Genomic DNA, 26,958 nt, shown 5'->3' with positions numbered 1-26,958 from the left:
TATATATATAAAAAAATAGAATAATCACAAGTTTTCAATACGATACATTATCTATTAACGTTTCAGATAATAGAAATGTAACTGCTATTGTAGATAGCGGATGCGTGGGGTGTATATAGCCAATAGTGTTATCGCACGGGTTATATTATAGGTAATTTGTTTATTATACGATTCACATAAAAATAATTGTAGACTTACAATATGAAATCATTTTTTTAATAACATTCTGATTAGATAATGTTCGAAATTCGAATTTTAGTTCATCGGTACAATTTATTTAGGATTTATAAATAAAACCTGCTCGGTTGCCAAAACGGAAGGAAGGAAATACTTTTATATGTAAATAAACAGTCATAGACTATGGAAAGCGTCATACAGCTTAAAATTCTTAAAATGAAATTGACAGAATTTTTAACATAAATTATAATAAAATCTTAAAAGCAATATTAGCTGTAACACGGTTTATTATTTTCTATTGTAATTGAAACGTCATTTATTTATTATTTTATTAGTTTTTAATGATTTACGAGTTGTGTGTAGGTACCTTCATTAATTATATTTATTATTCAGTTTCTTCATTGAAAGTAAATGATGTATCTGCGACAGATTTTCGTAGTAAAGTATTTTATGATACACGTTAAATGAAATATATATACTAACATTATAAATGCAAAGGTAACTTTGTTTCACGGTCAAATCACTGAACTGACAAACGTAAGCAAAGCCGCAGGCGACAACGTAATAAATTAATTTAAACATTATTATAGATGAAGCTAAAATTAAGTAACTACACAGATGTTAAACTTTAATTATATTCATAAATTTATATTTGTGTGAAACGTTACTTTCAATAAGTAATTACAAAACGTCAATTATATAGCTTTTCAATCAAAGTTCTTAAAGTAAAGTAAAGTAACAGCCTGTACATTTCCCACTACTGAGATAAGGCCTCCTCTTCCATTAAGGAGAGGATTTGGAACATATTCCAACACGCTGTTCCCATGCAGGTTGGTGGAATGCACATGTGGCAGAATTTCCATTAAATTAGACACACACAGGTTTCCTCACGATGTTTTCCTTCACCAGCACGAGATGAATTATAAACACAAATTAAGCATATATATATGCACGCGTTCTAACCACTGGGCGATCTCACTTCTCAAAGTTGTTACTATATTGTTTATTTCGCCTGAGTTAGTCTATTAATTGAGATCGTCTTCTCTTGCGGACGATTGCCATCTGAATGGCCGACTGCGTGCCAAACGTAACTTCCTTATAGGTAAAGGTAATGTGTATCATGCGGAAATCATAACATTTGGGCACTAGGTAAGCTTCGTATCGACATGTTCCATCATCATCCAAAAAATTACCACCAGAAGAAAATGATTTGTACGACGAAAGAAGGCTCTTACTTGGTCAATTTAATCATTACATATTATTAAGTCGCTTACCGCTGTCTGGTCTCTATGTATGCTTAGATCTTTAAAACTACGCAACGGATTTTGATGCGGTTTTTTTAATAGATAGAGTGATTCGAGAGTGAGATTTTTGTATATAATGCATGGACAATAGTGTAAAGAAAGTTGAGAAAAAATTTGAAGTATATTTAGTATCAGCTTTGAACCCGTACGAAGCCGGGGTGTATCGCTAGTTGAAATATAAAGTAACAGCTTGATAAAGCAGCTGGGACGAATCCTCCCTTAAGGTAAAGATAGAGCTTCTTCCACCACTCTGTTACCAAAGCAAATGGTGAATACACAACAGTTAATTCAAACCTTATCAATTACCTCTTAAGAGTACTAAGTGATTATCGTCAGAAATTGAATTTCTATTCTCTGTTCCTTATCATATTTTCTAAAGAACTATTGATAAATCTGACTTGAGATCGCCCAGTGGTTAGAACGAGAGCATCTTAACCGATGATTGCGGGTTCAAACCCAGGCAAGCACGACTACATATATGTGCTTAATTTGTGTTTATAATTCATCTCGTGCTCGGCGGTGAAGGAAACATCGTGAGGAAACCTGCATGTGTCTAATTTCATCGAAATTCTGCCACATGGGCATTCCACCAACCAGCATTGGAACAGCGTGGTGAATATGTTCTAAACCCTCTCCTTAAATTGAAGAGGAGGCCTTATCCCAGCAGTGGGAAATTTACAGGCTGTTACTTTACTTTACTATTGATAAATCAAACATTAGCTGTAATTTGATTTCGTTTACAATCGATATCATAATTATAATAAAAGCTAAATATGATAGCATTTCCTTTATCCATAGACATAAATTATAGTCTATGGTGATTAATAACAAACGAAGGGCGCAAAAGCGAGTTATGAATCGATACACTATTCATGGGTTCATGGTTTTGATTCGATTAGTGCTTTTGTAACATGCAACATTTTCCAACCATAGAGGAAAATTGGACTCGACAAATGATTATTAATTTAACTTACATTTTATGCACAACACAAAATATGTTGTACTGTATATACCTACGTCAAAAATTGTTTAGTCAATAAATACATATTGGTCAACATCACATACATTACTCTAAGTAGTAAGTAGCTAAAGCACTTGTGTTATGGAAAATGAGATGTAACGACGATACCAGAAACACTCAGACCCAAGACAACATAGAAAACTATTTAACTTTTTCTGCATCGACTCGGCCGGACGAACCCAGGACCTCGGAGTAGCGTACCCATAAAAACAGGTGCACACACTACTCGACCACGGATGTCGTTAAATAAACAGACAAGACAGACAAAAGTTTCATGCATTCATTGTTGACATACCCAAAAGTCGAACTAAACGATTTGTCAGCTCGTTTTTGGTAAGAGTCGCCAAGATTTGGAACGACCTGCCTGCGTCTCGACTTTCCTGATAAGTATAACTCCGGTGCCTTTAAGAGTAGAGTGAATAGGCGTGTACCACCTTCGTCTTTATCTACACTTTCCATCAGGTGAGATGGCAGACAAACGCCTATTACATATAAATATGTAAAAAAAAATAACGTTATGTACGAAAACTTTATTATAACGTGATGATGAAACTCTTTATCGGATGAACAGTCATGTTGAAGATTACTAGAGACAGATAGAAAAACAAAAATAATGTTTGTTTTAGTTCTACTATTGTGCAAACAGCCATATATACTTTAAACTTTCACAGTCAGACGCTTCAATTATATTCAAATTTATAGTAATCCACATGAGTCGAGATGGCCCAGTGGTTAGAATGCGTGCATCTTAACGCAAGCACCGCTGATTCATGTGCTTAATTTGTCTTTGTAATTCATCTCGTATACAGCGGCTAAGGAAAACATCGTGAGGAAACCTGCATGTGACAAATTTCATAGAAATTCTGCCACATGTGTATTCCACCAACCCTCATTGGAACAGCGTGGTGGAATATGTTCCAAACCTTCTTCTCAAAAGGGAGAGGAGTCCTTTAGCCCAGCAGTGGGAATTTACAGGCTGTTGTTGTTGTTGTTATTGTAATGACGAAGAATCTTTATAGATTATTTTCTCTACTTAATGACATTTGAAAGTGAGTGCCTGCATTTCGCACAGGAATTCCTTTTGAAATGTAAGTGAGCACTAAGAGATGATACTTCAAAGTTTTTCTTCAAGGAGTGTTAAATGAGGATTTAAAGTTTGCATGGAAGTTTCTCAAATTTAAGTCAAATTCGTTTAAGTTATGAATATGGAAACTATTGTTATATCTTATTGCAAACCTATAAAGTATTTTAAATATAATATTTATAAATAATCTTTGTTGTATAACTTCTCGCTGTTGAGCTATATACAGTCACAGTATTATATGAATGTAATGATTACTTTTTGGCTTGACATTTTTATAAATAAAAGTAGAAATAGAATTTTATTAAATTTGACATAGGAATTCTTAATTTGTCTTATGTAATGTAATGTTATATGTAAATGCGGAAGATAATGGATGATTGTAAAGAAAACTGTAAAAATAAATATTGTAAACCTTATTAAATATTGTTAATTATTTGACGTTCCTTTTTATCTGAAGCTGGGTCTATTATGTTTATAAAAACACTTTTCCTTATTCAAGACCGATGTTCCTTTGTTTTTTGAAGCGATATCCCATCGGGCACACAGCTAATGTATACGTACGCCCTTCATATTTTATTTATAAAAATAGGAGAGAGAATGTTTATATTTAACGTGATTGTAAGGCTCAATCCCACTCATCATAAATTCAATCAAACAGAAATACTTAGTTTTCTGGTTTAAAAGGGTGATAAAGCCAATGCATTTACAAGATCATGGTACATAAAATAATTGGACCCAAAATTGGTGATAGTTGGTGCATTGGCGATATAAAAGATGGGTATATTTCTTACAGTGTGTGTTCTTGGTCTTCTCCTTTTCGTCCAAGTAGTTTATTTGTTCTTTACTGTATTTTTAAATGGTGAAAAAGAGCTACTGATTTTCTAAACGGTTCTTCTTGGTAGAACATACTTTCTGAACTAGTATAGTAGCTTCACTTAATTGTTAAATGACGATTCAAAAGTGCTTGTAAAAGCCTACTTGAATAAAGTATATTTTGATTTTGATTACAGGAAACACTGCAATAGTCCACCTCATAACCATAATTTGTACAGTCGGGGTAAGAAAAAGGTTCTTCATGCTCGAGAATGACGTATTGCGTCCCAATGATTCGATGTTTAGATTCAAAAGGTACTAAGAGTTTAAGACTTGATAAAGGAATAACTTTGAAAACTGACGAAGGTTTTCTTACTCTGACTTTACGTATCATAAAAACATTCTAGGTAAAAAAAATAAGCAGAAAATTATTGCAGCTACTAAAACGATTTTAATATACAAAATCGTAGATACAAGTTTCGCTAATGAGCTATTTGTATGCAGACTTTTTTAATTTTATATTTACTTTAATTAAAGTGTATATTTCCTACAGAGCACTGCTAAATAATATTTTGTAGGTAAATACATTTGCGTATATCTTCATAATTAATCTTTACAAACAATCAATAATTTACTTAATAAGGTTAATGATCTATACAAGAACTTTTAATATCTTTGTTTATCTTTTTCATATTTAAATGTTTCATTTTAGATTTTTACTATGTATCTTTTGTACCCAGGTATCTTTGTACCCATCTGGGTAGGAACGACCACTCAAATATACTTCCAACGGTAACTTAACACGTTCAATGCTAAGCGAGGTCTAATGCGCCCCGTGTGTCTCCATTGCGGTGCGGCTAAGTAAAGCATAGATTTCTCTGTCGTGCAGAATTCGTAACATCTATTTGATATATTTTAGGAAAGTGCAAAATATATTTATATGTTGCCTATTGAAAACTGTATGTTATGCTGTACCTATTTTTATATGGGGTCTCTTTGACCACGCACATCACATCGAGTTTTAGTTTCAAAAACGTTACGGGGTCTAATAAACCCCGTAGCAGACAATTACAAAAAATATGCCGCTGCCAAGATGTTATTAATGTCGTGTTCTGTTTTGAAGAGTGAGTGACTCAGTATAACAACAATCATATAGTAGATAACATCTTTGTTCCCGAAGTTTTGGTGTTGACTTAAGAGACTGTTAATATTCCTTTCAGCGCCATTCCTTTGCTTGTTATGCAACCATTTATCATCAGGTGCCCCATTGGCACGCCTACCTATATCATTAAAAGGCAAAACATTCTTAGAAGGCCATTGATTTTAGTACAATGTGACGTCATCGACGTGTAACAACAAGGCGAGTTCATAGTCATAACTGCTATCTCAATATTTATTCCGAAACAAAATTAAAAGCGAGCTGAAATAGCATTTAAATTAAAATCATTTTGATTTAATTAAAATAAAAACATTAAGATATACCTAAGCGTCAAAATATAAATTCAGAATAAAATTAACAAGAAAATTAATCGTAATCTTAACTTATATGATACTAGTCACGCGCGGTTTTGCTCCCGTTTTGGGTCTTGGAGTTCAAGTTTGCTTCACACCAAATTTCATCAAACTCGGTTCAGCGGTTTGGTCGTGAAAGAGCGACAGACCAAAGTTACATTTATAATATTAATATAGATATCTATAAATATAATACAATTGGAGTGTCTGTTTATAATATTAAAACACCCCTTTTTTAATCAATGCATATGTATTTTTTATAAAAGGTACATTACCAAAATAACATTTTTTACCATTATTGTCAGTCTGTCTGTCTGTTTGTTCAAGCTGATCTCTGGAACGGATGGACTGACTTTGTTAATTTTTTTTTTGGTAAATTCAGACGCGTACAAGGTAACGGGCACAGCTAGTATAATATATATTTATTGCTTTTTCCTTTGTGCGTCATCCACGTGAAAACTACACATCGGTTTGAAACTATGACCAATCGACGCGGAATCCACCGTATATGGTTATACACTATTAACTTTTTGAATTCCAATGAATCCGTTCGCCCTCTTTTTATTCAACAGTAATCGAGGAGGTCGCCTCTAGTTACCCTCCTATATAAATATAAATAGAAAGTCAGTCTATTTGTTTGTTTGCTATGCTTTTAAGCCTAAATTAAAATATCGATCATTATAAAAATGGAACAAAGGCTATTTGAATCCCGAATTAAGCCCCCCCCCCCTCTTACCATCGCCCAGAAACTAGTAATTACAATAAAAACAAATAGAATTCGTCAAAAAAAAAATTGGCATAATCTAGAAACGTCCTTCCGACCTTGGGCAATAAACCACGTGCGTGGTCGAATAATCTTTTCACTAGTGAGTCCATGTGGGCTGTGACTCGTGTATCGAAAACAAAGCTCCGAGCGAAATTGGACACTGTACCACCAGACCGATCAGTCTGGAGGAGCAACTGTTTTCAACGAATGCATGATTCAAGATCAATAAACGCCAAAAATGTTGCTTAAATCATCAATCAATTTATATCAATTCTAAAGCTATATCAATAGTCGAGTTCGAAATGTAGATTCAATGGACAAGAACCGGTAAAACACTCAATAACTATTTTTTTCCAATATTTAAGATACATAGTCTGCCTGAAAGTCAACAAGTGTAGCTGGTTGGACAATGGACATGTCATCTCACATAGACTCATTCTACAATGCTGATAATTTTGTTTTAATTCTTTAGTTCTGAACAACATGAAAAATCTGTGGTACTCAAAAAACAATCAAAATATACTGTATTTACAAGGAATTTTGAATTTGTTAAATGACAACAACTATATTAAGTGAAGCTACCATCGATTCGCAAAGAAGATTCTACCGAGAAGAACCGGCAAAAAACTCCAATATTTACTCTTTTACAACATTTAATGTGGATGTGTTTCTGTGGAACACCTAACTAACCACACAACTCATAAATCCAGCCGGCCGAGGCAAGATCAAGTTCAAACCAACCTGTGCCCATGTTTCCGAATAACGTCGTAAACCGTGAAACGGTATATCATATTATGACACACCATATTATATTCACATACGTATAAGTTACATAATGGCGGCCCTTTGCGCAAACGTAGACTCTATACAAATATTTATATGAGAAGTTTTTTTTTGTAATATCTAACTGGAAGAACAAATAAAGAATAATAATAAATAAACATTGGACAATATCACATACATTACTTTGACTGTAAGTAGCTAACTCGTGTTATGAAAAATAAGAAGTAACGACGGTATCACAAACACCCAGACTCAAGATAACATAGAAAATTAATGAACTTTTTCATCATCGACTCGGCCGGGAAATAACACGGGACCTGGTAGTGGCGTACCCATGAAAACCGGTGTACACACTATCCGACCAAGAAGGTCGATATACATAATGCTTTTAGTAGAAGATACAAAAAATATCACTTGAAATTTAGACGTGACGTGACAAGAGTGATTTTCATATTCTTGTATTTTTAGAACTAGCGCGCACTAGTGATTTTTGTCACGGTGACTGTTTCGTCACTCTTGTCAAGTCCGTGATTATGTATGGAGTTGCGCGCATGTTACGACGTGACAATTGGGTGACATTTGAGTACGCCGACCGGCAAACAAGCCCGTGACGAAACTGTCAGCGTCTTTACATAAATTTGTCTTTGACGCGCGCAAAATGTCGTCACCATCTATTCAAAACGTACACATTCGTGAAGACGATACTGATAATGATGTTCTAATAGAAGAAGTGGAAAAGAGTGGTCTCTTTGTCACCGTCACCGTGACAAAACTCACCAGTGCGCGCTAGCTCTCGTATATCGCTAATCAAATTAATGTGATCAGAGCAAATATAGGGCAAATATTTGCCATAGCTGCATTTGAATTATTTCAAGTGTCAAAATATCAAATGAAGCGGAAAAACGTCATTTGGCATATTTGTGCAAATGAAACGAATAAGAAATTGGTAATTTACACATTTCAGTGTTCGGTAAACAAATGTAAATAAAAACTCTCTCCGTGTATCGCCGCCATAACATTATCATTAAGCACACATTGAGGATCTCGAGTTGCAGATCGTGAATATATTTACTTTAAATTTACCCTAACTTACCCGAGACATACACGACAGATTTGACGTAGATGTATCGCCTACTTTCCATAGAATGATGGCGAACTGCCCACAAATCCAAGGTCCCTGACGAATTAGGCTAAGGTATTATCGATTATAATTTAGACCGCACAACGCTGGCTATATGACTCAGAAACATGTTGGTTGTATTTTTTTTTTCGGAAAATCCATTAAATCCTTTTTCGTCGCGTTGTTACTCAACTGTATGACATTATAAAAAGGTACGACTTTTCGTTATTATTATAAGCAGTGTACAATGTTCCGATCCTATTTTCTCTCTTTTTGTTATGAGGTAACGAAATCTTAAACAGGTCGTAGTGGAGCGAGTAGAGGCTAGGCGATATTATAAATTCATTCAATCGTTCAACGGAAGTCGTGAGAAATTTGCGAGTAAGGCGTCAAGTTTTGATCATGATTGCTTTTCTGAGTATGTAATGATTGTTGAGCTTGCAACCTACAAATACTACAACCATTGATATAGATAAAAACTATATGTATGGTGCCTAACTTCATAGAGTAAAACAAATTCGCTTCTTAGATCTTTTAAAGTACACGTCGGATTTTAATGCGAATTTCACGAATATTATAGAGTTAAAGATGGAGCTAAAGATAAGCTAATCAAGAGGAATTGATTGGAAAGCTTATCTTTAGCTAATTTTAATAATACAAGACGATACATGATCGTGATCTTTATTTGGAATTTTCACCTGATTTTTAACTGATTTATAGTATTTATAGTTACTTTTAGTTTCAATAGACATGTGATAAAATAGTGTATTGTTATTTGTATCTGCCACTTATTAAAATGATTAAAATAGGGTCTGTTAAAAACAGGTACGTGTGATACGATCTTATCTTCCTTTTATAAGCAACTAATTTAAAAATTAGTAGTCATACCTCGATACTTTTTTTTAGTTTCAAGACCATTAATTCTAATGTTAAAATTATTTATGAGAAATAGTTATTATTTAGATATAGTTCTAATTTTCGACAAACAACACTAAATCATTTGTATTTTAAGTGTTTTTGTTACTATAATTTAATTAAAAAATAATTAGTTTTATTAGATTGTATATCTGGTCATTAAACGTTACGTCATTTTCTTAATTACAAGTAATTTCTCCTTTTGTGTAGCATTCTATATTAAAACGAAATGCATTTAAGTTTAACTTTTAAAATTAAAATCTATGTTTAGTTGGCAAATCTAAATGAAACAAAAAATTTACAGTACTCATTTACTTGTATTAGTAGACCGTCAAGGAGGGTACAAACCACTCATTAATCCACCACCAAAAATCAATTACACTGCAGTGTTCCGTTTCTGGCTAAAAGCCGTAACTACAGGAACAAGAAATAATATCTCTATAGTATAGCCGATGTTATCTATACTCTGTATACTAATATTATAAACATGAAAGTAACTCTCTCTGTCTGTATGTCTGTCTGTAGCTCTTTCACGACCAAACCAATGAACCGAATTTTATGAAATTTGTTGTACAGCAAGCATGAACTCCAAGGAAGGTTTAAGGTACTTTTTACCTAACTCAAGACAACCAAAACCCTAAAAGGCGAACGAAGACGCGGGCGATACCTAACATGTATATATATTTTTATGTAATAGGTAGCGGACGAGAAAATATCCCAAATGATGGTAAGTGGTCACCATTCTCTATATTAATGTTAACCTACACTTGCATCACAACCTTGGGAGCTAAGAAGTTAAGCCTCAAGGGCTTCGTCTGCACAATAAACAGTTGTTATGCTAACAGTTGCTGTTTGCACAGATTTTGTGATGAACGGATACCCAGACAAGCTTGCAGTCTACCAGCAAGTATTTGCTCATATGCCTACAACATATATGTAAAAAATCGAGCAAATAAAATAGGTACAACGGAAACCGGAATACTTTAGGCATAAATCTGGTTTAGCAACATTTCAATCAATTACAGGTTAATAATTTTGTTTCGATTCAATTTAAATCTTAACTTATGTATGGGCCCGGATCATGTTCTTGACGGGAAGTATTATTGAGATAAATATAATCGTTTTTTCCTTCTTTTTAGGTATGCAGTGTTTACTTCAGAACCAATGGTAGATTTATGACAATAATCAAGTCTAACGCTTCAATGTTGAACTGATTTTCACTTTGACTAAGGATAGACTTAAAGGTCAAATAATATGGCCCGAGATGGCCCAGTGGTTAGAACGTGTTTATAATTCATCCCCTACTCGGCGATGAAGGAAAATATCGTGAGGATCTGCATGTGTCTAATTCCTCAGAAATTCTGCCACATGTGTATTCCAACCCAACCCGCATATGTTCCGAACCTTCTCCTAGAAGGGAGAGGAGGTCTTAACCCAGCAGTGGAAAATTTACAGGCTGATGATGTTGATATAGAATATGGCCCGCACGTCTAACCGAAACGTAGAATACAAAGACTTAAAGTAACCACAAATAAATCTAATTTCAAGTCCTCGACATCAAAGCAATAATACGTCAATATTCTCACTACCTGTTGTTTAAAGCTTTACGTAAACTTAGCGAGAATCGAAATGCTAAACGAAACTTCAAAGTGCATTTAATAATGCTTCGCATGCAGGAATTTTCGCTAAATCTAAAGAATTAATGTTTTCCATGCAATCCTAGGAAACAGACTAATTAAAATTAATACTATTTATTATTTAAATTTATTACTCGCTAAATTACTTTGACTTGTAGGATGCTTACATTTAATTATATATATATATATATATATATATATATATATATATATATATATATATATATATATATATATAGTTAGTTTCCTTAAAATCTACTTCTCGAACCGGGTAAGTGACATTTATGATAATTCTGGAAAATGTCGACGCAAAATTGCTTTGAAATACCTCCTTGAATATTATGTTTTCATTTGAACGGTGGGCCGAGATGGCACAGTGGTTAGAACGCTTGCATCTTAACCGATGACTGCAGGTTCAGACCCAGCAAGCACCACTTTCATGTGCATAATTTGTGTTCATAATACATCTCGTACTCGGCGGTGAAAGAAAACATCGTGAGTAAACCAGCATGTGTCTAATTTCATAGGAATTCTACAAAATTTGTATTCCACAAACCCAAGCTTTCCAATGCGGGTTGATGTAATATGTTCCAAAACTTAGCCCAGCAGTGGGAAATTTACAGGCTGTTGTTGTTTTGTTTGTTGTTGGATGTTATACTTATAGAGTTACATGGTAATGAGAAAAAAAAGTAAATATCTACTGGCAGATCCCTTAAAGCACTACAACAAAGTCTGCGGGTATATATTTACGTCACACGCAGCCATGCGGCTAGACGTGTAGGAGGTCTGGAAAGTGGATTGGGATATGTGCATTATTAAATTAATTAAATGAATTTCTTTTATTTATTTTTTTTAAAACACAATATGCTATATTTAACAAACATATTTGACTTTATTTATATGCTCATTCTGTTGTATTTGATTTGACATATGACAGAGGGAGACAGCACTCGTTTACTAATCATCCTTTTAAAAACTTATGTCTACCGTCATTTCAAACGAATTTTCATTTGTTTTTATAATATGGTTAGACACATGGGTAAGTAGTTATCTTATGGTAAGTATTCGTAACTAACCATAAGACAGCTCTGTAATAAATACTAATTATACCTCATATCATAGTGCGTTACTAAATTGGAAACAAGATATTAACTATCCTTGTTTATATGGTTACACTGGCTCGATCACCCCTTAAACCAAAACAAAACAATACTAAGTATTTCTGTTTGGTGAAAAAATATCTGATTATATACCTATACATTATGAATATCGATCCCGTCAGTCCTAACCAAAAACCTAATTACCATCAAGTAAACATTACACCATATGGAATCCCCAGAGGAAATTAATTGAAAAATCCTTTCTAACTAACATTCCATATGAAATACCTGTGAAAAATTACATCTCGTTAAACCACCGGTTTGGACTGTGCGCTGTATATCAGTTAGTTATTTAAAATATGATTATGAGCATATATTCGAATTTTACTTTTGTAAAAGTATTTATGATTAGACTTAATAAAATTCAAGTAAGTATTTCAATAGAATTATTAGGCATATAAATATATATAGGCAACTAAAACATTTGCTCAATTCGTTGAAGAGGCTTCCAAGGTGCGATGGGTGAATTTGCACTGACATCAATAAAATCAACACCTTTATTCCAGGAAAAACAATATGAAATATATTTCATGAAACTATGCAGCTTCCAGGAAATATAAAACTCATATAACTTAACTTCTATCAGAAGCATTGACGTTATTTATGAAGGCTCTTGGAAATAATCGAATAACGAATAATTCTAACCTAATCGCAGGGCATGGGTATATGTATTTATATATGACTGGTAAACGGATACAATCTGATGGTAACTGGGCACCAATGACATTATTACCGTCAGAAATATGGGAACTAAGACGTATTTTGTGCCTTTTGTTACACTAGCTTACTCGTTGGAACAAAACACTACAAGGTACTGTTTGGCGGTACAACATATAGGATAAATAGGTGGCAAAGATGCTTACAGGCCCTACCATCAAGTGACTTATATTATTTATAAATCTCAGTCATCATTACTAGTATTCGATTTTAAATAGGGTAACCACTGCGTAAACTGCGTTGGTCTATTCAAATATAAATTTAATGTAAATCGGACAGAAATACTGACACTGGTGAACAAACTCTTTAACTTTATATATTATTATAGATGAAAACATATGCGAAAAAACATACTCATCATAGTCTATATCAAGATCAACATTAAAAATTCGAATCACCGAATTATTCAATATCTATTATGTTTAACTTATTGTTTTAATGCGATAAATAAAAGTAATAATTCTACAAAATTATATAAAATAATTATAAAAATGTAACGCAATAAAATAAGAACTAACAAAACAAAAAGGCACGGACGCAGGTCTGTTTAGCGAGAATAATATTTAAAAAAAAAAAGAATATTACTCACACATGGAAATACTTAATTAAATGAATCATTGTAAGCAATATCGATGCATTACTAAAGCTACTAAAAACACTCACTTATATCTGTTATAATGATAAGAAATATCAAGGATATATTGTGTTACAATTTCATAATAGTATTAGGATATAGGAATTTTTATAACTAGCAACCCTAGCTAAAAATAACTCTCCCTTTCCTCCCCGTAAATTTGAAATTTCCTTGGTGGATGCTCACGTTATACATAAACTATGTTGCAAATTACAACTTTCTAGTATCAGTTATTTTAGCTGTATGTATTCTGCATAGACAGTCTGGACAAACTATAACAAAGTGTCGTGATAAAATTTAATTAGCACGTACGTTCGGATAATTGTCTAAGATTTTGTGGTTCATGTATTATGGTAACCCAAGAATGACAGACTGTTTTTATTTTAAAAATAATTGCAACTATGATTAAGTCGTCTATGAAAACTGTTCATTCAGCCATAGACAGTATGGTCTCTGTAAAATTTGACATATTCTGTCACTCTCAAATAATTGACATATCCTATTGATAATAGTAATTATTTTTTTTTATTTTTATTTATAATATATATATATAGTTATTAATTTCAGACTCTATTGTGTGGTGTATATCACTGAAAATATAAAATATTATTTATACAAATAGAAAAACTCACAAAAGATATCATCAACTCTGACGGTTTTGCACAACATTTATTTATACATTTAAAAAAGTTATATTTATTTGTACAAATAATTTTTAATTCTCAGACAATTATTTTAGCGACAAGGACAAACCTCGTGATATCATACAAAAAAGTAAAAAAACATCACAAGACGTTTTAAATAACAACTACACCTTCACTTCCATATTTGAATAAAAAGGATGAAATCATGATGAAATAATAAAACATATACAAACATATATAAATAAAACATATATACAATATTCAATAAATCAAATGAGCTGAGATGGCCCAGTGGTTAGAAGTTTAGAACGCGTGCATCTAAACCTAATGATTGCGGGTTCAAACCCAGGCAAGCACCACTATATATATTTGCTTAATTTGTATTTATAATTCATCTCGAGCTTGGCGGTGAAGGAAAACATCGTGAGATAACCTGCATTTGTCTAATTTCATCGACATTCTGCCACATGTGCATTCCACCAACCCGCATTGGAACAGGAGGTCTTATCCCAGCAGTGGGAATTTTACAGGCTGTTACTTTCCTTACTTTATTCAATATATACATCAACAACAGGCAACAAACATCCAATGATCAACACTTACGCTTACTTACTTACTTATTTTTAATATTATTACGAAGTAAAGTTATTACTAATTATATCATATTAAATAAAGGTTTTTTTTTTAAAATAAAGTACTTAAGAAATGAGATCCTCTAACTGACAAAGCATTTTCGGTTATTGTATTACAAAAACAAAATGGCGTCTATACCGCTTCTCAGCTAAGGTCATATTATTTACCTACTTATACATATAAACCTACTTAAGTAACCTAAATACCAAATGAAATACATTTTAAAAAGAGAATGCTTGAATCGAATCCACAGATTATAGGAATTATCGTATAATTAATTAGTTTTTTTTTAATACAGAGGTAAAGGAAAAATATTAAGGAAGCGTACATACGCTGGTAGAAAAACCTTCCATCAATCCGTTTTGGAGTAACATCTTGCACCAATAAAGAGGTTTTAAGCCCAGCAGTGGGTCATATACACTTATATACTAATTACTCAACATTAGATATATTTTTTAATTAAAAAACATAAAACTGAATACGTTTGAAAAGAACGCATTTTTTATTTATTTAATTACATTTATCGTTTCTCGATCGATTCTCGTGTATGTAAAACCAGTATTTCCTTATTTAAACTGTAGCATATATGAAAAAATATATATTAACACGTTTGCAGAAACAATTACAATGAAATATCAAGGTTAATTCGTTTTAAAATAAACTACATATAGCATACATGTTATGTCGTCAGAATCTTTTATTTATTACATAGAAAGTCAGTTAATGCGTCGAAAAATTATAAAGCAACGGTTACTTAGTTTCCAAACTGTTATTAAAAAGTATAACATAGTATAAACATAAATTTAAAAGGTTTTCTATAATTTTATTGACTTTATAAAATATGTAGATAAAAAATAATAGAATAATTTAAAGCCTAATTGTCACTAAATACCTAAATTCTTGGTTGTATCATCTACTCATAATATATACTTTACCGCCAAAGAAATATTTAGTTATTGTATACGATTGAAAGGCTGAATGAGGCAGTATACAAGGGACATAGATCATTAGTTACCAAGGTTGGTAGCAAATCATTGATGTAAGGAATGGTGATGGTGACCACTTATCGGGTGTTCCAATCACCTATCAAAAATAAAAACTTTCAATCAAAAAAAGTAATACATTGTATTCGTATAAACAATTTTCTCGCGACATATACATTTATATTGTTACATACTCAGAACGCACACATCGATTACAATGTAACCGTACACATACATATAAAACAATACACACAAACAACGCATATTGGTGTCGATAACACACACAATAATTTTAAAATAAAAGAAAATTTTTTTAGCGATTTATTTCAATCACAATTAAAACGAACGTCACTATTACAAATCATCAGTTAAATCTATCAAATCAAATCAAATCAATTTTATTCAAGTAAACTTCACAATGAAGCGTTTTTGAATCGTCAATAATTAAATACTACCACCGTTTCGGAAAGCAGCTTCTAGCGAGAAGAAACGGCAAGAAACTTGCTCTTTTCAAATAAACAGATTAAAAGTGCTGTTATTTACGGTAATCAGTGTCCTATGATACTATATATACTATACTCTTTTAATGAATAATATGATTTATTTATTGATTTAGTCTTAATATCGATACTAGTAATTGAAATAAATACCTACCCATTTTAGAATTATTTATCCTGCTACGTGTAATCTCCTCACGGTGTCAAATGCACTTTTTAATTAAACATTCATTGTCTCAAGCAAACGTTCGTATTAATCAACCAATACATAAATAAACTACACGACACAAATATGTTATTAACTTATCAATATTATATTATCTGTACGATAATTACAACATCGTTAGCAATCGATACATAATAAATCCAAATTCCAAATTTAAAAATACCAACAAAATCTGACAAACGTACATTCAATAAAAATATTAACTGTCACATTATAATAATTTAACATATTTAAAAAAAAAGCACCAAGCGAAAATAATCACACAAATTCGTTAATTTTTAAGAAACCAACGCTACGGACACGTTAAACGCGCATTTAATTTCAATTCAATCTAACATATTAACCCGCGAACACGACACAGATTAAAAATTGAGCACAGATAATGAAAAAAACAAAAATATTTTCAATTTAATTTATAAACCCGCCAATACAACACAGATTAAAAATTGAGCACAGATAATGTAAAGAACATTAAAATTTAAACACGTTTCGATTTTATAACGTATATTTATTTCGTATAACGTTGCACGGAACGGAACGGTCTCAGCGAAGCGATCTCGCCGAATGAGGTTTCTCTCTGTGCGCCAGTCGCCAGATGATCGAATAAATTTTATAAAGTTATAAATAGATCGCGAAACGCGTCGTCTAATAAATAAGCTTTTAATAATTTTGTTTTGAAAACAGCTTTGTTATTTTCGTTTAATTTGTATTTGTTTATTTTATTAATAATAATTTTGTCTTTTTACAATAATTTTATCTTTTTACAAAAAATATGCAACTCATTAATTTTTGTATATCTGTTACTAAGTCGCGACGACTCAGTGGTTAGAATACGTAAATATTTACTGATGGTTGGAGGTTCAAGTCCGGGCAACCAACTTTATTAGACCGACTGTGTTTTATAATTAAATTAAACTCATGGAATTTATCAGACAAAAATCCACCACCGAGCCAATTTAGAGCAGCGTGGTGGAATAGAGTACACGCTACTTCGCAAAAGGAGACAGACCTAAAACCCAACAGTGAGACATTTGCAGACTATAATTTTAACTTTTAGTAAATTTATTAAAAAAAATTATACCTCAGTAAATTATATGAAATTAAAATATAATCTCGAACACGATACAAACATATTCGAAGGTAAAACGACATTTATTTCTGGGTTAAATATATTTTGCTCACTTACACAACCTGATTATTTTACATACAATTTAATTATTAACGAGCATTAAGCCATGATTGAAATAACTCGATGAATTTATTCATAAAAAAAAAACATATTATATACGGTAAAGTAAATCTATCTGTATTTTTGTCCGTCTGTTTGCTACGCTTTACCTCTGAAGCAATCTTGAACCCTAAGGATAAATCCTTTTAAATCTTAAAATATGATCGCACCCCTCCCCACCGGACCCACCCCTATTACTAAACCAAACGCGGACGAAAACTATTCAATTATCGTGTACATATATGTATATCGAAGCATCAAAATGTTTGGTTAGGATTTATATATTTTTTGATCGTACATGTTTGCGACGTCAGTATGACGTAGAATACATGATAGCTAAAACGTCATATTTCAGGGAAAGATCATACGTCATATCGAAGGAAAGGTGTTACGATCGTGAACGACAAGACTTATATTTTGAATATCATCATATCTGATAACGAGTTTATGTCAACTCCTCATTATTTATATGTTAATAATCATATCCTTTAATTTTCTATATGTACACAGACAAAAAACGTAACTTTCTCTTATTTTTTTTGTATATAAAAACTCCTTGCACTAGATTCAAGTAGTATTTGAATTGTTCCCACAGGTTAGGTATAGGTTGTAAGATCGAAGCAATCGCTGCGATCGAAAGCGACGAAATCAACACTCGCAGCAATTAGTACATAATATAAATCGCTTAATTATTTTACATTTAATTTAATTTAGCAATCTTATATAGACGACAACACTTAATGAGGTAATTTTTTTTTCTTAATGATTTGTAATTAAGCAAAAGGAAGATTATTTAATGCCTAATATATTTTAATATAAATTTTAAGTGAGTTTAGAACTAATTGCATATAATAAAATATTAAATAAAATTACACATACATAAATACGCATATTTAAAAGAGGGAAAATCTATTTATGTAATGCATCACATGGAAAGCACCCAATGATTTTTTAATGAAATAAGCTTATATCTCGTGCCTCATACGAGATAAACATCATCCAGCATTTAATATATTATAAAGAACTCGACTGTATGTGCAAATACTCTTGCCTATTTTAACAATATAAAAAAAAAAATCTACCAAAGACAAGTATTACTAGAACCGAGACAAAATCCCATCAGATAATAAAAAAAAACAATATTTTGCGTTGCAATTTTATTTTCTAATAAGGAAAAAAAATCATTTATGTTCCATGATTGGTCATCAAAACTAACTTTAAATATAGAATATGATATTCCTAATTGTTCATAATATAAATCATACATTTTTATTACTAATAAACGTATAATTAAGTAATACGAAAAGTCATTAACTTAAGCAACGCTGCTTATTCAAAAAACGTTTCGTTTTACGGTTACTATCTTGTATTATCTAGTTGACGTTTATATAAACACTTGTTTTGTTCGAATGAGTCAATGAGTCTGGCACACGGCACATAACACCTCATACCTATCAGCTCCTTAGCATACTGGCACTATCAGTGATGGACATTTTTTTTTGTTATCAATATCTATAACCATTGATGACCAATAACCATCGGGTGGCCCATATACTCGTCCATCTACCTATACCATAAAAATATTCAAATTTACCAATTTAATCTATAAAATATTATAAACGCGAAAGTAACTCGTGTCTCTCTGTTGCTAAGGACACGAGCGACCGCGAGCGTCGACTAGTACGCTGTAAAATAATTTATTTTATATATTATTTTTAGAAACCTTAGTTAGAACTACTTAGAGAAACATAATACCGAAACAAAAATAAATAAAAATTTTAACAAAAAGAAAAACCGACTTCAAACAAAACACTATTTTAAAACAAATAAAAATGCACTAAAAAGTAATAAAAATAATTGCATAAAATATTTTTTAAAGTCCTCCTAGGTAAAATGACATGAAAAATATTAGACTACTTAAAAGTCGTTTTACGATTATATAATGTAGTTATAATTATTGTTATTTTTGAAGTCGGTTGAAAAAAAACTCCACACGAATCCGACTCGCACTTGATCGGTTTTTTATTAATATATCAATACCTTAAATGACGGCAGCACTATGGTTTCCCGTGTTGTCATTGTGTCGGGATTTGAAGGGTGAGTGAGCCAGTGTAAGAACAGCTACAGGGAATATATAACTGTTTGACTAATTAAACTATGTATTTGAGAATAGCTGAGATGATCTCAGTCTAAGTGTGGGACGAGATCACCTTTGCCCCTGTAGTACTCCACTCCGCCACTAATAGAGAGTAGCACGAGAGGTTCCGTGGATGTGTAATGTCAATACAATCCAGCATTCGAGCTACAGAAAATCGGCCATCGTAAATATTTTAACGGTAAAGATTCACATTACCACCACCAGCGGAGCAAGATCCCTCCCTAAAGGCCCGGAATACCTTTCTGAAGGTCCGATGCGTACGAAAAAAAAAAAAATAGTTGTCTACTATATGGACCTACTATCCATCTGGCTAGTTTTTATAAACTAAAAATAATATTAAGCAACAAAGTATACGAGCCACGCACAATGTAGAGAGAGGCGGCGTTAGCGTCATGATATAAAAACCGAGATTGCCCAGTGGTTAAACCGCGTGCATTGTAACCTGTGATTGCTGGTTCAAATCCAAGTAACAAAAATAATAAATGTGCTTAATTTGTATTTAGAATTCATCTCGAGCTCAGCGATTAAGTTCATTCAATGAAAATTCCACATGTGTATCCACCCTAAATTCGAACAGTGTGGTGGAATGTGATGGTCATTCCACCTCTTTCTCAGTCTATCCAGCAGACTATAAAAGTCAGTATACCGCCAAGGGGCCCCAATGGATATTTCACATCAAAATGTTAACTTACGACGACCAAGCCGTATTAGTCATAGCTCATATCCCATTATGACGAAACGCCGAGAAATCTACGCGTTTTCGTATCGACTCTTTTGTCCTAGTTATACAATGTTCTTTGTTAATAAATTATACAATATTAATAAACAAATAACTTCAAACAAAGGAATACTTGAGTTGATAATGTGCAATGGGTGTAAACTTAGCTTAATATTATAAATAAAAATGTTAAAAACTTTGAGAAGGTTTTGGACGTCACTTTCCTGTATTTTAATCTGTGGTATATATAGGAGAAAAGCAAAATTTACAAGAAAGTGACTTCATCATAAGACCGGCTAATCAAGACCGTTTTGTGTCACGTGACAAAACGTTTGAAAATTTGCATTTTTTTTATGGATTTTTGAATATATTAAGTATTATTTTCAACTTTCGTTAGTAAATAACCATTTTTAAACTCATAATATACATTGATTACAATAATTCACAATTTATTTTTCGCATTGTCAAATAGCTTATTTCAATCACAAGATTATAGACAAATGAGAAACTCAGACATTGATTTGACATGGTATCATCGGTCGAGATCTTGAATTATCTATTATACTAATTATATATCCAAGAAAATCCCTTCATAATATTGTCGAAGTTGTTATCGGAACTTCGGAAGTAAAATTAAAAGTGGATATAAGTAGTTAAGTGGAACAGTGTAGCTATAAGTAATATATGAATCAAGTACTAATATAGCAGAGCTATCAAATCTGTGTTTTTTTTATCTGTACGATTGAGTCGAAATGGCCCAGTTGTTAGAACGCGTGCATCTTAACCGATAATTGCGGATTCAAACCCAGGCAAGCACCGCTGATTCATGTGCTTAATTTGTCTCTATAATTCATCTCGTGCTCAGTGGTGAAGGAAAACATCGTGAGGAAACCTGCATGTGACAAATTTCATAGAAATTCTGCCATGTGTATTTCACCAACTCGCATTGGAACAGCGTGGTGGAATATGTTCCAAACATTCTCCTCAAAGGAAGAGGAGGCCTTTAGCCCAGCAGTGGGATTTACAGGCTGTTGTTGTTGTTGTTGTATGATTGTAACTGGCAACATTTATTGTTAAACTAGCGACCCGACCGAGCTTTGCACGGGTGTAATGCTGATACAAAATATACTACAGAATTTGTTTATTTACTATATTTTCCATGTACTATACAAAAACCTTCCTCTCGATTCACTTTATCTATTAAAAAAACCGTATCAAAATCCGTTGCGTAATTTTAAAGATCTAAGCATACATATGGACAGACTGCGGTAAGCGACTTTGTTTAATACTATGTAATTCACAATTGATTATAATATAATACTATATATAAAAAAACTATGATATTTCGTCATAAAAGCTATAAGAATCGGAGTGTAACGGATTACAAAAGTTAAAGTGACAATTGCATCAGAATACGAAATACCGATTATTTAATAATAAAATTATACTTTTTATTATACCTTTACCAAATTACATATAATAAGAATTAAAAAATAAACTAGAAAAACAAAGTATACACTGATATTCTGAATGATTTAATGAATGAATGAAATGAATGAAATATACTTTATTGTACACCAAGCAAAGTACATAAAATTTTAAAACAGAATAAAATAAACAATGTTATACAGTATACAATCGGCGGCCTTATCGCTAGAAGAGCGATCTCTTCCAGGCAACCGGTTGGCATAGGACATTATAATAAATAAATAAATTTAGGGTGGAGGTGTACTATAATACAAACATAATAAAGTAGTAAAAATAATACATACATATATACTGAGAAAATACACACATAACTAGTAAGAAAAACATACACACAATTTTAAAATAAATGAGGATTGGAGGAGGAGAAAGGTAAGGGATGAAAATACGATTTCAAGTATCAATATAATATTCGAAAATGCGACGTTTAAATATTTCAAGCGATTTAGCTCGACGTACCGCTAAGGGCAAGGAGTTCCATAAGCGTGCTGCGTTAATTGTAAAAGATTTTGAGTAACAAGTTGAAGAGTGAGAAGGGATATATATTTAATTATATTAATTTAATGAAATAGTGTATCTGTACCTTAAACTATTTTCAATACAAGAAAAAGAAATAAATAAAACAGAATAAGTACGTTAAAATATTAATGCAAAAAAATTAAGTGTTTATTGACTTTATGCGACAACAGCGTGTAGCAGGTGTGAGTCGTAACGCAAACAAAACATATTTGCATCAAAAACGTTGCACCAACGACCTCAGAATATTACACTTACTTTACATCAAAAATCTAATATTTATGATACTAGTTTATATATTAATTGATACTCAAACAATACACTCATACACACACTACTGATATAACTAAGATGTGTTTGTGTTTATGTGTGCGTCAAGCTACGCGTACCTCCGCACGTTCTCGCGACTGTATGACTATATATATATGTATCGGATAGGTGCGGAATATAAAAAAAAACAAACTTCTTTTAAAAAATTACGTTATAATATAACTGAAAAATTGGCATTATTCGAAAAACTTTTGCCAAGACGAATTTTTATTTAAAAAAATAATAATAACAATTCGATCGTTAAAGTTATTCGAAATTTAAAATTATGTTCGAACAGGTAATTACTAATAGTTCTATTAGTAGTTCAAATGACGAAAAAAATTAAACGATCGAAAGAAGTTGTTCTAAATTTGAAATTATGGTTGAAATTACCACAACGATGTCATTAAGGTTATTAGGTTATATACAGTTATTAGGTAAACAATATTATGTCAAACTAGACATTAAAACATGCATAGGGGGATATGTAAAGATAAATAATTAATAAATAAATTATTAAATTAAAAAACAAAAGCAAACACAAGGCAAAAAAAAAAACTGAAGACGCTTGTTATTTGCCTATTACAAAAAAAAAGAAAAATCGCTATGACGAGTGTGAATCAAAACCATATTTAGAAAAATCCATTTGTCTATGTTTCTGCAAAATTAGTTATAATAATGATCAAAATTAAATAAATAACACATTCATTTAAATTATCCCATTCAACAGAACAAAGCTAATTTATTTAATTGCCTATTTTTAATAAAGACCTTTGTTTCTAAAGCACGTACGTTACGTACGTAAACAAAGAAAAAGTCAGAAATTTTCGTAATACTTGTTTTTTTCCAAGAGAAAATATAATTTAGCAATGTACTTTAAAATATTACTTAAACCACAAACGTTTAAAAATGCGGCAATTGATATTTGTACCTTAACTTAATTTACAATAACAATAATTTAAAAAAATAATTGTAAATTCTTATTTTAAATTAATATTAAATGTCAAATATCCGCGCCTATTAGATAAGTAAAGTGAGTTGCGGACTTGCGGCCATTTTGTGGAAGTAATAGCGTGCTGTTTGCAGCCGTTTGATTAACTTTATTTATAATAGCAATGACGGACCGCACCTTAAACTAAATGTATTTACAAACTAAAATAAATTATCCGGCTTAGATAAATTAAGATTCAAAATAGAAAATACATAATAATTTCAAAGTTAACGGAATTTCGCTAAAAACTAAAATAATAAAATTTAGACACATTAATATAGTTCATAAAAACAAATGATTATCAATTTCAACGGCATCCATATTGCTTTGTAACAAGACAACGAAACGGGTTCGCGAATGATAATTTAAAGAGATGTTAATTAATTTATATCTTACATTGGCGCTTATTGTAGTGGATTTCTAGCTACAGCTCGTATTGTATCTGCAATGTATAATACAGTCGAGCACAAGTGTAAGAGAGGCTACGGACGGCAATGGGCCGGCCCCTCGCGTCGATTGAGTCACGAACGCCGCACCGTACCCACCACTGCATTCTTCGACGATAATTCAAAACGCGGTATTTTCATTATTAACAATATACAACGCTCGATTACTTTACAAAAGTCTCGAAAGGTAAGGAGTCGAGCGAGTAATGTACACTTTGTAAATAGTGCACTCGCTAACTTTGTTCGCGAAGCGGTTGACGCGACACGTAACTACACTTGGTCGAGTTTTTGTCAGAGCGCAGATTATTGATATGAAAATAAGTATTTGTGATGATGAAGCAATATTTTCCTGGGAAATCGAAATTAGTGATTTTTTTTTAAATTCAAAAATGGAATCAGTGATATTTAGATACGTTTATAAGCAGCACAAATGACGCAGATACTTATGTTCTTTATTCAATTAAGCCTCGTTTTTTTTATTATTGACTTATAAGCCAGAGCGAACGATGCAAAAAAAGAATTTAAGTTAATTTATTTTTAAATTACTTGTAATTTAGCGTCGAACGTACAAATAATTGTGGTATTGCGTAATTATTAATTAAAGAATAATATTTCAAATTTCCCTTTACCTGAACCTGATAAATATTGTATGAAAACGAATAATTATTGATTATGAAATATATAGCGATGAAGCTACATAATGAATACATTCTAAAATCTAAACTTATCTGAAGTTCAACGTGATCTGCAAATAGATATTTTTTTCGTCCTTGAACACAAAACAATTCTTTAAACAGTCTACGTTAATTACTCGAACCGAAATTAGTATTGTTTTACAGAAATAATATCACATCGTAAATTTTTAAAACAATTTTCATTTTAAAAGATAATAATTATCGCTCAATTTCCATACTTACGTGTCGTTAGCGGCCATGTTTAAAAAATAAATTTGTATTATAAAAAAAAAAATAACTTAACAAAACAATGTACATATTTAGTTACATAAACTTGGTAACTACTTAAATCATCTGCATACAAAGATGACGTCACTGCAGATAGGTACCTACTTGAAATTAAATATTAAGATGATAGCAAAATAATTAAATAGAGTCAAATTACATTATCACTGCAAGATGACGCCCTGTTACAAACGCAAGGATATATACATATACGTATAGCGGACTGTTATTATGTTCTTATCGCCAGATTAATGGCTACCAACGCCATTGACATATAATAACGAACCCTATTAGATATATCTAACAATGTAATGTACATATTAGATTACCGAGTTAATTGAAAAAAAAAAATATTTTATTGAAACTCGTTAAAGTCGTGAGCTGTGAGAAATATACGTCTGGGAACGAAAATTTCCGCACGAACGCACCGTCTCCTTCCGTATTTCTTATAAAAGTGTTAACTTTGATTTTAATTAAATAGAAATTTGTAATTACGAATAATTTTCAATAATATCAAATACCACGTGCCTTGGTATGTTAACGCAAACGTTATTTCGAACCGGGTACATTTCGAAAGCATCCGACCGACCGAACAAAGAGCACGCAAGTCGAACGCGACAATTGCAATCCGACCGGTTGTAGAGTGACTGAGCGCCGCACGCGCCCGCCTTCATCGCCGTCTCCGCAAAACGGTAAGGTAATCTGAACATACCGGCCGCAAACTTCTCCGTCAGCCCGAGCGTGTACCAGCCGGGAACTACGCTCTCGCAGACTTCTTCCCAACTCCTCATCTTCTCCGCTCGATCACCGTAATTCATGTGGTTCGTGTCGTAGAGACATGGTCGTTTCTGAACTTCAGAGACGATCTGATCACTCTTGATCCCGTCGCTGACCTTATTGCGGACCATTGTTAGAAAATTAAAAGAAAATAAAAGTTTAAATTTAAAAAAAATTATTCAAATTTCGAATTTCGTGCGTATAGTTGACCGCGAGCGCGGTACGCGACACGCGTCCGAATGCCCGCGTGAAACTGGCGGGTTGAGCGCGGTGCGGCGCAACATGGCCGCCCGTCGGCGGGGAAACGTATAGGTGTTAGCTCGTTGCGATATCTTCCTCGCGCTAATAAATAAATAAGATGCATGCATGTATCCAATTTAAAAGACCAGAGTCCCATGGCTTTAATATATAACATTTTAGTCAAGAGGAATATTGTTTAGACGCACTTGTAACCAGTGCAAGTTAGCGTAATACGACGTCTTGATACCATCATACCTTGTACATAAGCACTGTAAATTAAAAAAAAATATATATACTAAAAAAGTATTGAATTTTAAGAAGTTTTTATATTTTATTTTTATTACTTATTCGTTAGATTTGGTAGTTTTAGTTCGTGATTATTTAAGTATTACGCAATAAGCGCACAATCACATAGAATGTAATCTTGGCTGATAGCGCTGAGCTGTTAAATGATGGACGTTACAATTTTCACAAAAATAAATATTCTAAAACGCATTGAATATTA

General features: G+C 32.2%; 1 protein-coding gene across 2 annotated transcripts in view; it reads right to left on the bottom strand.

The window, feature by feature from the left end:
- Nucleotides 1–26,477, bottom strand: part of LOC124540736 — a 46,300-nt gene extending 19,823 nt beyond the window's left edge. The window contains exon 1 of one of the 2 annotated variants that reach the window (XM_047118423.1): nt 26,149–26,477. In XM_047118423.1, coding sequence (XP_046974379.1) covers nt 26,149–26,344 — 196 coding nt within the window. In that variant the 5' untranslated portion in view covers nt 26,345–26,477. Of the gene's footprint in view, nt 1–16,557; nt 17,192–26,148 lie in introns of those variants that run through there. The other variant, XM_047118424.1, reaches the window with a different exon arrangement.
- Nucleotides 26,478–26,958: the final 481 nt, after the last annotated feature.

Source organism: Vanessa cardui, chromosome 26, assembly GCF_905220365.1.
Source record: "Vanessa cardui chromosome 26, ilVanCard2.1, whole genome shotgun sequence".
Lineage (NCBI taxonomy): Eukaryota > Metazoa > Arthropoda > Insecta > Lepidoptera > Nymphalidae > Vanessa > Vanessa cardui.
The sequence above is the reverse complement of the archived record's forward strand: the minus strand, read 5'-3'. Positions and strand labels throughout refer to the sequence as shown.